Here is a 12,918-nt window from a genome sequence, read left to right as displayed (position 1 = left end):
GGACAGTCGCCTCTGGCTTTAAATAAAGCTTTTCCATTTTATTAATTATTATAAGCATATTTTAAAACATTTGTATAACTTTCTTAATAAAATATCCTGGAAGAGCCAAGTTTTAAGTTCCCAAAGCAAGGCACTTTGGGGGGCCTCCCCGAGTGGGTTAGGCTGGGCACCCCCCTTCAGAGGCAGAAACGGTGGCACCTAAAATACAGGCGAGGGTGCTGGGCACTGCTCCGGGCACACACACACAGGTCCCACACTGAATCCTGCCACCACTCCCCAACCAGCTCTGGGGTTCTTTAACGTCTCTGCGGGCAGGGCTGCCAGCAAACCGCTCCTGAGGCACCAGCTGGACCATCACTGCAGGTACCAAAGCCTGCAAAGCCCAAGAGCTGGAGGAATCCATGCATGGTGCTGGGGGGCTCCGGAGGGCGAGAGCTGGGATCCCTCCCCTGCACAACCATCCTGAGCCTGGAGGCAGCCCAGTCCTGCCAGGCAGGTGTGTGAATTCTACCTTCCCTCTAAGTTTTGACTTAGATCTTAAATAGCTGTTAGAAGACCTTGGGGTGAGGGTGGCCGGGGTGGGCACTGGGTGCTGTGAGTCCAGCATGGGTGCTCCAAGCCCAATGTGGGTTCTTTGTGTCCAGCGTAGGTGTTCTGAGCCCACCGTGGGTGCATTGAGCCCAGCATGGGTGCTCCAAGCCCAATGTGGGTTCTCTGTGTCCAGCGTGGATGTTCTGACCCCAGCATGGGTGCTCCGAGCCCATGCCAGCCCCATCAGCAGCAGCTTAAGCCACCCCGATGCCGGATACCTGCCCCTGGCCACCATCAGGTTTTCCATCATCCCCCCCTGCTCCCACTGGCAGTCCCAGAGCCGGCTGGGGGGGATGGCAGTGGGCAAGGCTCCCAGGACACCTCTGGTAGGGCAAGGGACAACTCGGGGACAGCTGGGAGCATCTCACACCCACCCACAGCGGGGTTAGTGCCCCTACCCCAGCAACCCCAGGCACTTGTGCTGGGGAGGGGGGCAGAGATAAAGCATCTCTTCGGTAGAAAAGAAGAAAATAAGGCAGAAGGACAGAGCAGAGCACAGGAGGTGCCCCATGCCAGGCTGGGGGTCTCCCCCAGTCTGACCCAGAAACACCATTTGGTTGTGGCCAGCCCTGCGCAGCAGCGGGGACCCCTCCCAGCAAGGCAATAAGGTCTTGGTGGTTCCCATCCCCTCCCTCTCCCACAGCGCCGCTCTCATCCCCGGCAGCACAGCAGGTCCTATGCCCCCCACCCCAACCCCCGGTGACAGCGGGGTCAGTCCATGGCGGCGAGGCTGGGGCTAAATCTCGGTCTGCGCCCCCTCACCACTCTCCGTCTTCCCCGTGGGCTGTGGGGCGCTCCGCTTGCTGCCCGGAAGGGCCACCTCCTCACCTGTCTCCTTGTCACTGGGCTGGTGGCAAGCTGCCCCAGCAGATGGTGATGGGGTCTCAGCTCCGGGTGCAGGTGATGCTGGTGTGGCACAGGGCACCCTGGTCTCTGATGGGACATCAGCTTCAGGCATGGGTGATGCTAGTGTGGCTTGAGGCATCCCAGCCCCTGATGGGACATCAGCTCTGCGTGCAGGTGATGCTGGTGTGGCGTGTTGCACACTGGCCCCTGATGGGACATCAGCTCTAGGAGCAGGCGATGGTGGAGCAGCGTGGGACGCCCCAGCCCCTGATGGGACATCAGCTCTGGGAGCAGGCGATGGTGGTGCGGTGTGGGACATCTCAGACGCTGGTGGGACATCAGCTCTGGGAGCAGGTGATGGTGGTGTAGTGTGGGACATCCCGGACACTGGTGGGACATCAGCTCTGGGAGCAGGTGATGGTGGTGTAGTGTGGGACATCCCAGACGCTGGTGGGACATCAGCTCCAGGCATGGGTGATGCTGGTGTGGTGTGGTGCACGCCAGCCTTTGATGGTACCTCGGCTCTGGGTGATTCCGGTGCAGCACGGTGCACCCCATCCCCCTCGCTGGCTGGACCTTGTGGGTGGACATCACTCAGGACAGACCCTGCTGCCACCACCACCTCCTCGGTGGCACCGCTTTCCCGTGTGGCGTCGGTACCGTTTATCAGCTGCTCCTCCTCAACGCCATCTCCAAGGCTCTCCTTCGCCAGCGCCTCTCTGATCACCTCCACCCCACCCGGGGAGCTCGGGGGCACCCCAGGCTCCGGTTCCTCTCGCTCCCGTGGCTCCGGGGAGCGGGACTGCAGCAGCGCCTCGGTGCCCACCTCGTAGGGCAGGACCCCCTCGTCATCTTGGATCACCGACACCACTTGCTTGGCTCTGCGGCGCTTGTCGACGGGCGGCTCGGCCTCGGGCTGCCCGCTGTACTCCTCGCCCCAGTCGATGGGGACACCCTCGCCCAGGAGGTGCAGGTTGGGATCGCTGTTGTGCATGACCATGCTGTCGCGGTACAGGTTGTGTTTCCGCTGCACGGCCGCCTCCTTCACAGCTGGGAGGACCAAGACAGATCTCAGATTAGGTTGGGGACATGGGGCAGCACCTGCCATGCTTGGGCACCTCTCCCAGCCCCTGCCTTGGGTGAGGGTTCAGGGAGAGGTGTCTGGAGTGGGGCAGAGCATCCCACCCACTGCTCAGCCCTGCCAGGGGGAAGATGCTCTAAACAGAACTCTCAGCACCCTGCATGGAGTCACCCCCTCCTTGCACAGCCCCAAGCGCCCAGCACAGGGTCATTCCCCCTTGTTTAGTCCCCAGCACCCTGCTTGGATCAGTCCCTTCCCTCCTATGGTCCCCAGCACAGGGTCACCCCCTTCTCAGCCAGCCCCCAGGTCAACCCCTGCTGATTCAGCCCCCAGCACCAGGTCACCCCCTCCTCCTTCAGCTTCCAGCATCCAGCACCAGATCAATCCCTCCTCACCCAGCACCCAGCCCAGTGTCACCCCATCCTCCTTCAGACCCCAGCATCGGGTCACTCCATCCTCCCTCAGACCTCAGCATCAGGTCACCCCATCCTCCTTCAGAGCCCAGCACCCTGCACAGGGTCACTCCTCCTTCCACAGCACTGAGCACAGGGTCATTTGTCCCTGTTTTACCCCCCCAGCACCCTGCTTGAACCATCCTTTCCTTCTCTGGTCCCCAGCACACACTATGGGCCCTCCAGGTGCTGCTGAGCCCAGGCTCAGCTGCTCCTCTCTCCACTCACCACCCACCCCAGGGTGCTGGAGCCCCCCAGGACTCAGAGCTGAGTGGGTCCAGGCTCCCCAGTGCTGCAGAGCCCTACCTTGCATGATGTCTTTCATCACCGACTGCAGCACGACCTCCTCATAGGTGTTCTCCACCAGGATGAAGCTGGCAAAGTCCTCAAAGATCAGCTCCTGAAACCTGGCCAACTCCTGCCGCAGGGGAGAGTTTGCTCAGCCAGGGGAGAACAAGAGGCAGGGTCCTTCCCCCTCCCACCCCAAACGTTCACCTCTTACCCCCTTGCAGGTGGGTGCCAGCTTTTTCAGCAGGAAGGGGATGGTGATCTGCAGCAGGGCCTCCCTGAAGAACTTCTTCCGCACGGTGCTGCTGTCGTAGTCATATTTCTGCAGGGCGAGTAAGAGAGCAGCCCCTGGTCAATGAGGGCTGCGGGCTGGGAGCTCCTCTGCCCATGGGCACAACCCCTGCAGTTTGCCCCCAACAACCCATTTGCAGGGGCATCAGCAGGTCCCTCTGCTCCATGCATCCTTCTCTGCAGATGGTTCCTGGTGTGCCTGAGCCCCGTTGGGAGCCAGCTCCTCCATTGCTGTTTGCAGAAGGGGTTTTGGGCCGGTCTGAACCCGGAGTGGCTTTTACAGAGGTGCATGTGGCCAGAGGAGACCTGGCTCCTCCAACGGATTTCCCACTTGCCTGTCCCACATCCCAGCAAAATGCATGGCAAGTTGGGTATAACGCAGAACTTCACTGAATCACAGAATGGTTTGGGTTGGAAGGGACTACAAAGCCCATCCAGTTCCACCCCCTGCCATGGGCAGGGACACCTCCCACTGGATCAGGTTGCCCATCCAACTTGGCCTTGAACACCTCCAGAGGTGGGGCAGCCACCACTGCTCTGGGCGACCTCATCACTCTCATCATGACAAATTTCTTCCTAATGTCTGATCTGAATCTTCCCTCTTCCAATTTAAAGACATTCCCCCTCGTGCTATCACTCCATGTCCTTGTAAAAAGCTCCACCTCAGCTTTCCTGGACCCCCTCTCCATACTGGAAGCTGCTCTAAGGTCTCCCTGGAGCCTTTTCCTCTCCAGGCTGAACAACCCCATCTCTCCCAGCCTGTGCTCATAGCAGAGGTGCTCCAGCCCCCAAGAAGATGTCTATTAGGATGAGTGTTGTCACTCCTGTCCTCTTCTCCAGACTCCCAGCCCTTGGAATAAGGCTACTGAAGGTCCTCCACCCATCACCCCTCACCTTGAGCACCCTCTCAAGGATGCGCTGGATGGACTTGCACAAGTCATCTTTGCCCTGCAGCTTCCCCAGCTCCTGATGGAGCAGCGTCTCGAATGTGTACACAGCGTCATCCATTTGCTGTGAGGAGAAGCAGTCAGTCAGCACGGGGCAGAGGACAGATGCCCAAAAGGACCCACCATGAGGGTGGGTAGAAGGCTTTTTGGGGGTCACATTGAGATGAGCCTTCACACTGGCAAGGTCCTCAGCATGGCATCCACCCTGAGGATCAAGGGTGCTGGTGGAAAATGGTGCCCAAAGCTGGTTTGCACACACCTCTTTTCCACTCTTCTCCAGGTTTGGCTGGATCAGATCCCAGAATTGAGGTACTGGCCTTGCTGGTGCTAGTGGACTCGGTGGCAAAGGGGCAACTGTGCCGTGATGCCCAAGCCTGGATGATGAGTCCATGCTGGAAGAGTGTTCCATGCTGCTTCCCACCCGCAGGCTCCCTCCCTTCCTGGGCTCCCAACCAAAGGCGATGAGCAGATCCATCACACACCCTTAGCTGGGTGCCAACAACATGAAAGTCCCTGAGACAGGAGACAACCCAGCCAAATTTCTGCCTGGGTTGGATCAGCCTGGGTTCCCAACCATGCCTCCACTCCCCAGACCACTGTGCCCAGCCCAGGGGAACATGGGAGGACCCTGGTCCCCATCCCACCTGTCTCATGTGGATCTGAGCCCTCTGCTTGAAGACAGATGTGCTGGAGACATCAAATCGCTGCTGCAGGCCCTCCAATTTCAGTTGGTCCATCTTCTCATAGCACGACTGCATCTTGACTGGGTGGAAGGCCAGGTGGGAAAGCTTCTCCATGTACTGGGGACAAAGTCAAGCTCAGCAGGGCAGGACAGCCTCTCCATGCACTCAGGGCTGGGACATGCCACCCCACACCAGGCACAGCAGTCTGCACCACCACATGGGCTTCATCCCCATGTATCTTCTCAATCCAGCATCCTTCAGTGCCATCTGCATGAGAGATGGCTGCAGGACTGGACCTACTACACCCAAGCCCAATGGCCAGCAAAGAGCATCACCAGGTCTCACCTCCACCAGCTTCTCCAGGCCACCTTCATTGACAATGTTCATGTTCATGTCTGTCACCTCCTTGAAGAACACCTCCCGCACCTCAGCAAAGCCCTGGCTCGTGGGTGTCATCAGGGCCTCCAGGATGGAGGAGATATAGGGCTGGACATGATTACGGACACAGATCTCCGCTTTCGGGAGGACGAATGCTGGGCAGAGAGCAGGAGTAAGCATGGTGAGGCTCCTCCTCTGCCCTTCCAGCTTTGCGAATCAGACCATAAACCCACCCTAGGGAGAAGGACCTGCTCCTATTCCCAGACCCCGCCAGGAGTGTTCTCCCAGACTTGTAAGGCGATGCAAAGGGTTCTTGCAAGGGTCTGTATTGAATCTGTTCCTCTCCCACTGCCTTGATGGGGGTGGGGGTCACTGCCCACCGTGTCCCCCATCTCCTGGTGCAATGCCAATGAGGACATGCACCCTGGTCACCCGGCTCCTGGCACCTCCCCAAGGCTCCCCAGGCCATGCTGGCAGGAGCCACACTGCACCCTGGGATCAGCCACACCTTGGTGAGACAGTGGTGATGCCACACCAGGAGCTGGTCATGGACACAGCTACAAACATTCCGTCTCTCCTCAGGGCTGTACCTCGGATCTTGCTGGCCAAGTGCTCCTTTGAAGTGATGATCTGGTCCATGTCCGTGCGGATGGTGCTCTCCATCTGGGGCCGCTCCTGTTCGCACTTGGCTGTCAGCGCATCATACTGGGCTTTGGTCTGCTCATAGACCATCCTATAGACAGCATCTGAGATCTGGTGAAGTAGAGCGGCGTGGTCAGCTTCCCGCAACACCTCCTGCTGCCCCTGCTAACCATCACCTCCAGCATCAGCCACATGCCCTGACTGGACCCCTGCTCACAGCCTGGCAGTAGATATTCCACAGGGACCACCCCAGCTGAGTGAGATGAAGCCCCCTATAGTGCAGAAGCTGCTCTGAAGTGCAAGCGGCACAGAGCTGAGTGGTGCCTCCACCAGCCAACGTGCACCAGGCAGGTTTAGGGATGCTGCAGGTTTGAGGATGCTCATGGTCCAGCGAATGCTGGTGGTCTGGAGATGCTGGATGTCCAGGCAGAAGATCCCCTGATCTCATTTGAAAGCAGTGCCCTGTCTAGGATCTCCAGAGCCAACCCTATGAGCAGAATGGAGCCACTTGCTGAGGCTTCACACTGGCTTTACAGTCAAACACCAGGATTTTGGGTCTGATGGGAGGCAGAGCCACCTCCCACCCTTCCCTCAGGCTTCCCAGCTCTGCAGCTAAAACCGCAGCTACTGAAAAAGCCCTGTTTGTGTGTTTTCAGCCCGCTCCAGTGAGTCTGGTGGCAATTATCTATCAGCTTTTAATGTTTTACCAAGGCAGTTTTTGCAGAGCCCTTGGTCTTTCGCAAGGCTTTGGGCCGGATTTAGCCTGCACTGCTCTAAAAACAGCTCGCTAAATATAGCCAGGGCTTCACTCTGGGGCTGGGCTTCCTCCTGTTTGCTTCCTTCGCCCCAGGGACGCGCCAAGCGCAGACGGGGATGGGCAGGGCTGCTCAGAGGGGCACAACAAGGAGCTTTAAAAAGCTACACTGGAGAACAAGGACGATTTCTTTGGCAGGGGCCAGGAGAGGGGGACACGCTGGGGGCGGCGCTGGCTGTGAGGGACAGGAAAGCCAGCAGGCACCCAGCCCAGCTGGAAAGGAGACAGCAGCGCATCCTCCAAAGCAGAGGCAGCGCAGGCACATGATGATGTTGTCCCTTTTCCAGCAGCCCCGTACCTGGATCCAGGTCCGCTGGCGCTCTTGAGCCTTGCCCTTCAGTCGGGGGCCGATGGTGGTCCTCAGCTCAGGGAGCAGCTCCTCCATCACCAGGTTGCTCAGGACCTGCAAAGGCAGAAGGCATTGGGGATGTTGCTCAGCCCATACTCCTCAATCCCAGTCTCAGTTTGGGAGAGACAGGTCCTCACCTGGGTTTCGGTGCCGCAGAGCATGTCCCAGGTGCCGTACTGCTCCTTGGACTGGCGGTACATGCGGATGGCATCTGTGAAGGCTGGAGCCTCCACTTTGGAGTCCTCAGAGATCCCTACAGAGGAGATGGACGAGGATGAGTGAGCAGCCTCGCATGGGGAGGCAGAGGCAGCCCAGAGCCTCTCTAACCACGTTCACAGTGGGTCTTCCATGTCCCCCACACCCTCAGACCCACACAAGGAGCCCAGGGCTGTCACCAGGACCCTGTATTCGACTGGGTGGGGGCTGCAGTCTCCCAGACTCTGACTGGAGGCAGTTCCCACTCTGTGCACAGGCTGATCCCACCCAGAGCTGGACAAAGGGCAGGGACAAACCCAGGGGCAGAGGCTCAGCGATCTCGAGGGGGGCCGGTCAGTGAGACCCCAGATGGTGCACGGGGACCCAGGGGCTGAGCGAGCCCCGGTGGCAAGGCAGGATCAGGGGCTCGGCAAGATGGGGGGCTCAGTGACCCCCAGAGCTGCATGAGGACCTGGGGGCTCTGCAAGAGCTGATGGCAAAGCTGGGGCTCAGCAGGATGGGGGGCGCTCAGTGACCCCCAGTAGGGCATGGGATCCGGCAAGTCCACCACACCGCAGGACTGGGGAACATTGCGACTCGCAGCAGGGGGCTGGATGCTTGGAGCCATGTCTCATGGAGAGGAGGAGAAGGAGATGGGGCAGTGGACAGGCAGGACAGCCTGGGAGCCAGCTGGCACATGTCCCATGCATGTCTCTGCCTTGTCCCAGCCTCTCCAGGCTCCGGCTGTGGAGGCGCCTGCCAGCCGGAAAGAAACATGTCTGGGAGCGAACAACCCTGGCACCCTTCTTCATGCCTTGACCCCTGGCAGGATGGGAGGCAGGACGGAACCAAATCCAGGGTGGCCTCATGGTTCAGGATCACAGAATCATAGAACAGTTTGAGTTGGAACGGACCTTGAAGCCCACCCAGTTCTAATCCTCCTGCCATGGGCAGGGACACCTCCCACTGGATCCGGTTGCTCCAAGCCCCATCCAACCTGGCCTTGAACACCTCCAGGGATGGGGCAGCCACCACTTCCCTGGGCAAACTGTTCCAGGGCCTCACCACCTTCATTATGAAGAATTTCTTCCTAATGTCTAGTCTAAATATTCCCCCTTCCATTTTAAAGCCATTAATTGGATCTCCCAGCAGAACCACCCTGCTCGGAGGGTCCCAGAGAGCATCCCTGCAGAGGTGACGGTCACGGCACATTCCCCAGACCTCCCAGCAAGCTGTCGCACTGGGGACATGCAGCCAGGGGTAGTTTCTCCCTTCCCAGGAGGTTCCAGCCTAATGAGCGGATCTTTTCCAACGCACACAGATTTTTCTAAGATGATTACATTTAACTCCAAGCCTAAGCAGCTTTTCCTAAGGGGCAGCTTAATAGACAGGGGAAGAAAACGCTGAGAAAGTGGCGTTTGACCCTTTCTCAGTGTGAGTAGGAGCCAAAGCAAGGCTGAGCTTGCAGGGGCTGGTTCTTTTCCATCCAGGGCTCCCTGCAGCTCAGCGTCACCAGCCTGGAACCGGCTCCAGTTCCCTGCCTGAGCCACTACGGCCAAATCTCATCCTCCAAATCATTCAGGGTGGGATTTGCCCCCTGAGAAGCCACCTGCCCCTGCCCCACCAGGGTCACTCATCCCTGGCTGAGCAATGCTCTACCCTCAACCTCTTCAAAGTCCACCCCGCTCATAGTGTAGGATAATCTGGTTTTGCCAGGGGAATGGTGTTGAGGAAGAGAAGAAATGGGAGCTTGAAGCTGCTTTTTTTCCCCAAAAATACAGCTGAACCTGGCAGCCTGCCCAGATTAAAGGGCAAGAGCCAGCAGGGTGGGCACTGCTCCAGCCCTGCCTGTCACCATACAGGGCAAGGGACGCTCTTGGAGCAGCCAAGGGTGCCCAGGCTCTGGAGAAACCAGGCTGGACACCTCCTGTGTGAGGAATGATGTCCCTGGGTCTTACAGAAGAGCTAGTGTTGTAAAAATACAGTCTTAAAAAGGGAGGTGAAAATTCCCACACTAATCATGACTGGAGGCAGAAACAGAGCCTCTAATTTAGGGAAAAAAAAAAATAAATTGCTTGACAACAACAAAAGAGCTTTCATGGGATTTGAAACAGTATCCCAGAGCAAGAAAAGCGAGGGGCAGAAACAGAGCTCAGGAGGGAAAAAACAACGCACAGGAATGAAGCAGCCAACTAGTGCTGAGCGTCCCCCCTGGGTCACTGCCCACCCAGGAAGTGTTTTCATCACACGCTGAGGAGAGGATTTAATGGCACAAGCCCTGGCTGGCAGCAGGGATGGTGGAGGGGTTCACAGCCTTGAGGATGAGGAGGCCCTGGCCCAGGTTGCCCAGAGCAGTGGTGGCTGCCCCATCCCTGGAGGTGTTCCAGGCCAGGTTGGATGGGGCTTGGAGCAACCGGATCCAGTGGGAGATGTCCCTGCCCATGGCAGGGGGTGGAACTGGATGGGCTTTGAGATCCCTTCCAATCCAAACCATTCTATTATTCTACGATCTTTTTCTCCTGCTGCAGCCCCCAGCAGCCATCGGAGGGAAATGAAAGATAAATAAATCAATAAATTGCCTTTTTCTTACTGTGAGAGGTCGATTCCTCTTTATACTAGGAGCTGGTTTTGCTCGCAGTGCCCTGGCTTTGTGGGTACAGCCAGCAAGCACAGAGGTACCTGGGGAGCTGAGCTGCATGCAGCAGTGATGCTCCAGCCGCTTCCTACGGGAAGGAGCAGCTGGGGGGGGGGAGCACTGCACCCCACCAAAGGAGCCCAGGTCCCAGCTGGGCTGTGGGACATGCTCATCCAAAGGAGCTCAAATGGCCCCAGCTCACCAGCAGGGTGTGGATGCTCTCTGCAGCGAGGCATCATAGAATAGTTTGGGTTGGAAGGGTTCTTAAAGATCATCCAGTTCCAACCCCCTGCCATGGGCAGGGACACCTCCCACTGGATCAGGCTGCGCAAGGCCCATCCAACCTGGCCTGGTACACCTCCAGGGATGGGGCAGCCACAGCTTCCCTGGGCAACCTGGGCCAGTGTCTCATCACTCTCATGGTGAAGAAATCCTTCCTATTATCTAGCCTAAATCTGTCCCTCCCCAGTTTATACCCATAACACCAAAAGGAAGGACAGGAGCAAAGCTTTCTGATTTCATCTAAGATGGGAGAATGGAGACACACATCAAAACCCAGGCTGTGGATCCAACCCCATTACTCCGCTTCCTAAACAGTGGCTCTGGCAACATCTGGGCTACACACGGCTCCCAGGAGTGAAAGAAACACTAAAAAAAATAGGCAGCATCACTCTTTGTGCAGCAAAAGACCTGATTTTGAGCAGGTTTCTGTGCTGGCACCTCCTTCGCCAGGAAACTTCTCACCATCCAAGGCACTGCCGGGACCTGGGTCTCAGCCCAGGAGCGCACAGGCCACAGCCAAGCAGGAAAATCATGTTTTCCTGCCAGAGTATCGCTGACATGGGAAGCAGGTCCTGCCTCCGCCCCAGTCCCTTGCAGCCCTGCACCCTCTCTGTCCTTGCTCGCTGGAGCCCAGGCGGCGCCCACAGTGTGGGGAGCAGGACAGGGAGGCTTGGAGTTCCGATGACTATAATTACCAAATATTTTCTACTTCAGGGTGGAAAACAGGCATCGGGGCACCTCTTGAGCCAGGCTCCATGCTGGCTCCTGCAAACACTGCCTGCCCTGGTGCAGGCATCACATTCCTTATGGGCAGCGGGATGAAGCCGGGTACAGGGATGCCCTGGGGGGGGCTGGATCCCTCCTACTCCCCACCCTCGCTCAGAGAGGTCAGTGATGCTCATGAACTCCCATCCAATTCCTCCTCTTGACATCCAAATCATTCCCTTTGGCCCCAACCCAACCACCGCAGAGTCCCCAACAGCCTCTTTGGAGCCGGAGGACGATGATCTCCCCCACCAGGAGCCCCTGTGTCCCCCCAGGCATCACTCACCATTGTTGCAGTGTCGGACGCAGTCCTGGAAAACCGCCCGCCACTTCTCCTGCTCTTTGCCCGTCATCACGCAGAAGTAATAGTGCCGGGCGTAGGGGTGCCAGAGGATGAGGGGAAAATCCGTGGGGCATTTCAAGATGGGGGAGTGCCCCGATTTCGGCGTCACCCCTGCAGGGGGGAGAGTATGCTTTGAGGAGGGGATGGGGCAGGACACAGGGATGGGGATGCTGCAGGGTTGGGGATGTCCATCTCAGAGCTGGGGGTGCAGCCGGAGCACACAAGAACCCTTGGCTCCTTCCTAGTGCCTTTGCTTTGACTTCTACCAAAACCACGGGGTGAATAAAAGGGCAAAGAGCGTTGCTCTTCCAAAAAGGAACTCAGAAGTGAAAATTGATTAAAAAGTGTTTAAAAGCATCATCCTTTCCAGGGTGAAGCCCTCCCCAGAGCTTCTGGCCTGACTCTGCTGCCGTTGTGCCCATGGCCTGAGGTGGCAAAGGGCTCATTGCCCTACACGAGCTCTTTCAGCAGCTTCTGCCCAGCTCCAGAAGATCCAGGGCAGGAGGACAGTGAGTGGGTTGGTCCTCCTGGGAGTCTGGATGAAGGAGCAGGAACTACTGCCTTCACCCACCGCTTCGTGGGAAAGGGAGGCAGGAGCAGCTTGGGGCAGCTCTCACGGAGCCACAGACATATTTTCCATCCTTCCCCAGTGGCTGCAGCAAGAGCCAAGGAGCAGCAGACACAGGCTGCACCCTGCATCCCATGGGAGGAATGGGGCTGTTCTCCTTGCCTACAACCCCACACCCTGAAACCATCCCTTCCAGAAGATCCTCAGCGACGTTACACCCCGAAACCACCCCTTCCAGAAGGTCTTTAGGGATGCCACACCCCAAAACCACCTCTCCCAGAGGTCCTCAAGGGATGTCCAGCACCATGGGAGCACGAGGAACCCCAAGTATCCTTCCTCATCCCCAGTCATCAGGACTACTCACCAGGTAGGCTGCTGTTCACCAGCTCCAAGTACTGGTCCACAGAGGTGAGGATCTTGTAGCCAGCACTGTTGATGAGCACACGGGGTGATAGATCTCGCTCATAGGCCTGAGCAGAAAAAGATAGTCATGGATGACGGGAAGCATGGCCATGCCACCACAGCAATGGGGTGTCCCCCTTTGAAGCTGTGCCCACTAGTGACGGGCAAAAGGGTGATGCTCCTCACCAGTTTGTTCTCGTAGAGGACCAAGCCATAGTTGTGCGGGACCACGCAGAAGCGGTTCCTCCACTTCTTGTTCTCCTCAATGTACTGGAAGAGGTTGCCTGAGTAGATGACATGGTCTTCCAATGGGACCTGTGAGGAGGACACGTGGCTTGGAGGAACAGGGAGGGGAAAGGTTGACAT

The 12,918-nt window shown here is 57.9% G+C and overlaps 1 protein-coding gene across 1 annotated transcript in view; it reads right to left on the bottom strand.

Moving 5' to 3' along the window:
- Positions 1–13: 13 nt before the first annotated feature.
- NIBAN2 (niban apoptosis regulator 2) overlaps positions 14–12,918 on the bottom strand; it is a 33,692-nt gene continuing 20,787 nt past the window's right edge. Inside the window, exons 3-14 of the mRNA XM_054083960.1 lie at positions 12,739–12,867; positions 12,515–12,620; positions 11,526–11,693; positions 7,500–7,615; positions 7,312–7,416; positions 6,148–6,310; positions 5,525–5,712; positions 5,141–5,296; positions 4,444–4,560; positions 3,473–3,580; positions 3,277–3,388; positions 14–2,487 (exon numbers count right to left, since the gene is read on the bottom strand). Coding sequence (XP_053939935.1) covers positions 1,328–2,487; positions 3,277–3,388; positions 3,473–3,580; positions 4,444–4,560; positions 5,141–5,296; positions 5,525–5,712; positions 6,148–6,310; positions 7,312–7,416; positions 7,500–7,615; positions 11,526–11,693; positions 12,515–12,620; positions 12,739–12,867 — 2,628 coding nt within the window. The 3' untranslated portion in view covers positions 14–1,327. The remainder of the gene's footprint in view (positions 2,488–3,276; positions 3,389–3,472; positions 3,581–4,443; positions 4,561–5,140; positions 5,297–5,524; positions 5,713–6,147; positions 6,311–7,311; positions 7,417–7,499; positions 7,616–11,525; positions 11,694–12,514; positions 12,621–12,738; positions 12,868–12,918) is intronic.

This window comes from Cuculus canorus, chromosome 19, assembly GCF_017976375.1.
Source record: "Cuculus canorus isolate bCucCan1 chromosome 19, bCucCan1.pri, whole genome shotgun sequence".
NCBI lineage: Eukaryota > Metazoa > Chordata > Aves > Cuculiformes > Cuculidae > Cuculus > Cuculus canorus.
The sequence above is the reverse complement of the archived record's forward strand: the minus strand, read 5'-3'. Positions and strand labels throughout refer to the sequence as shown.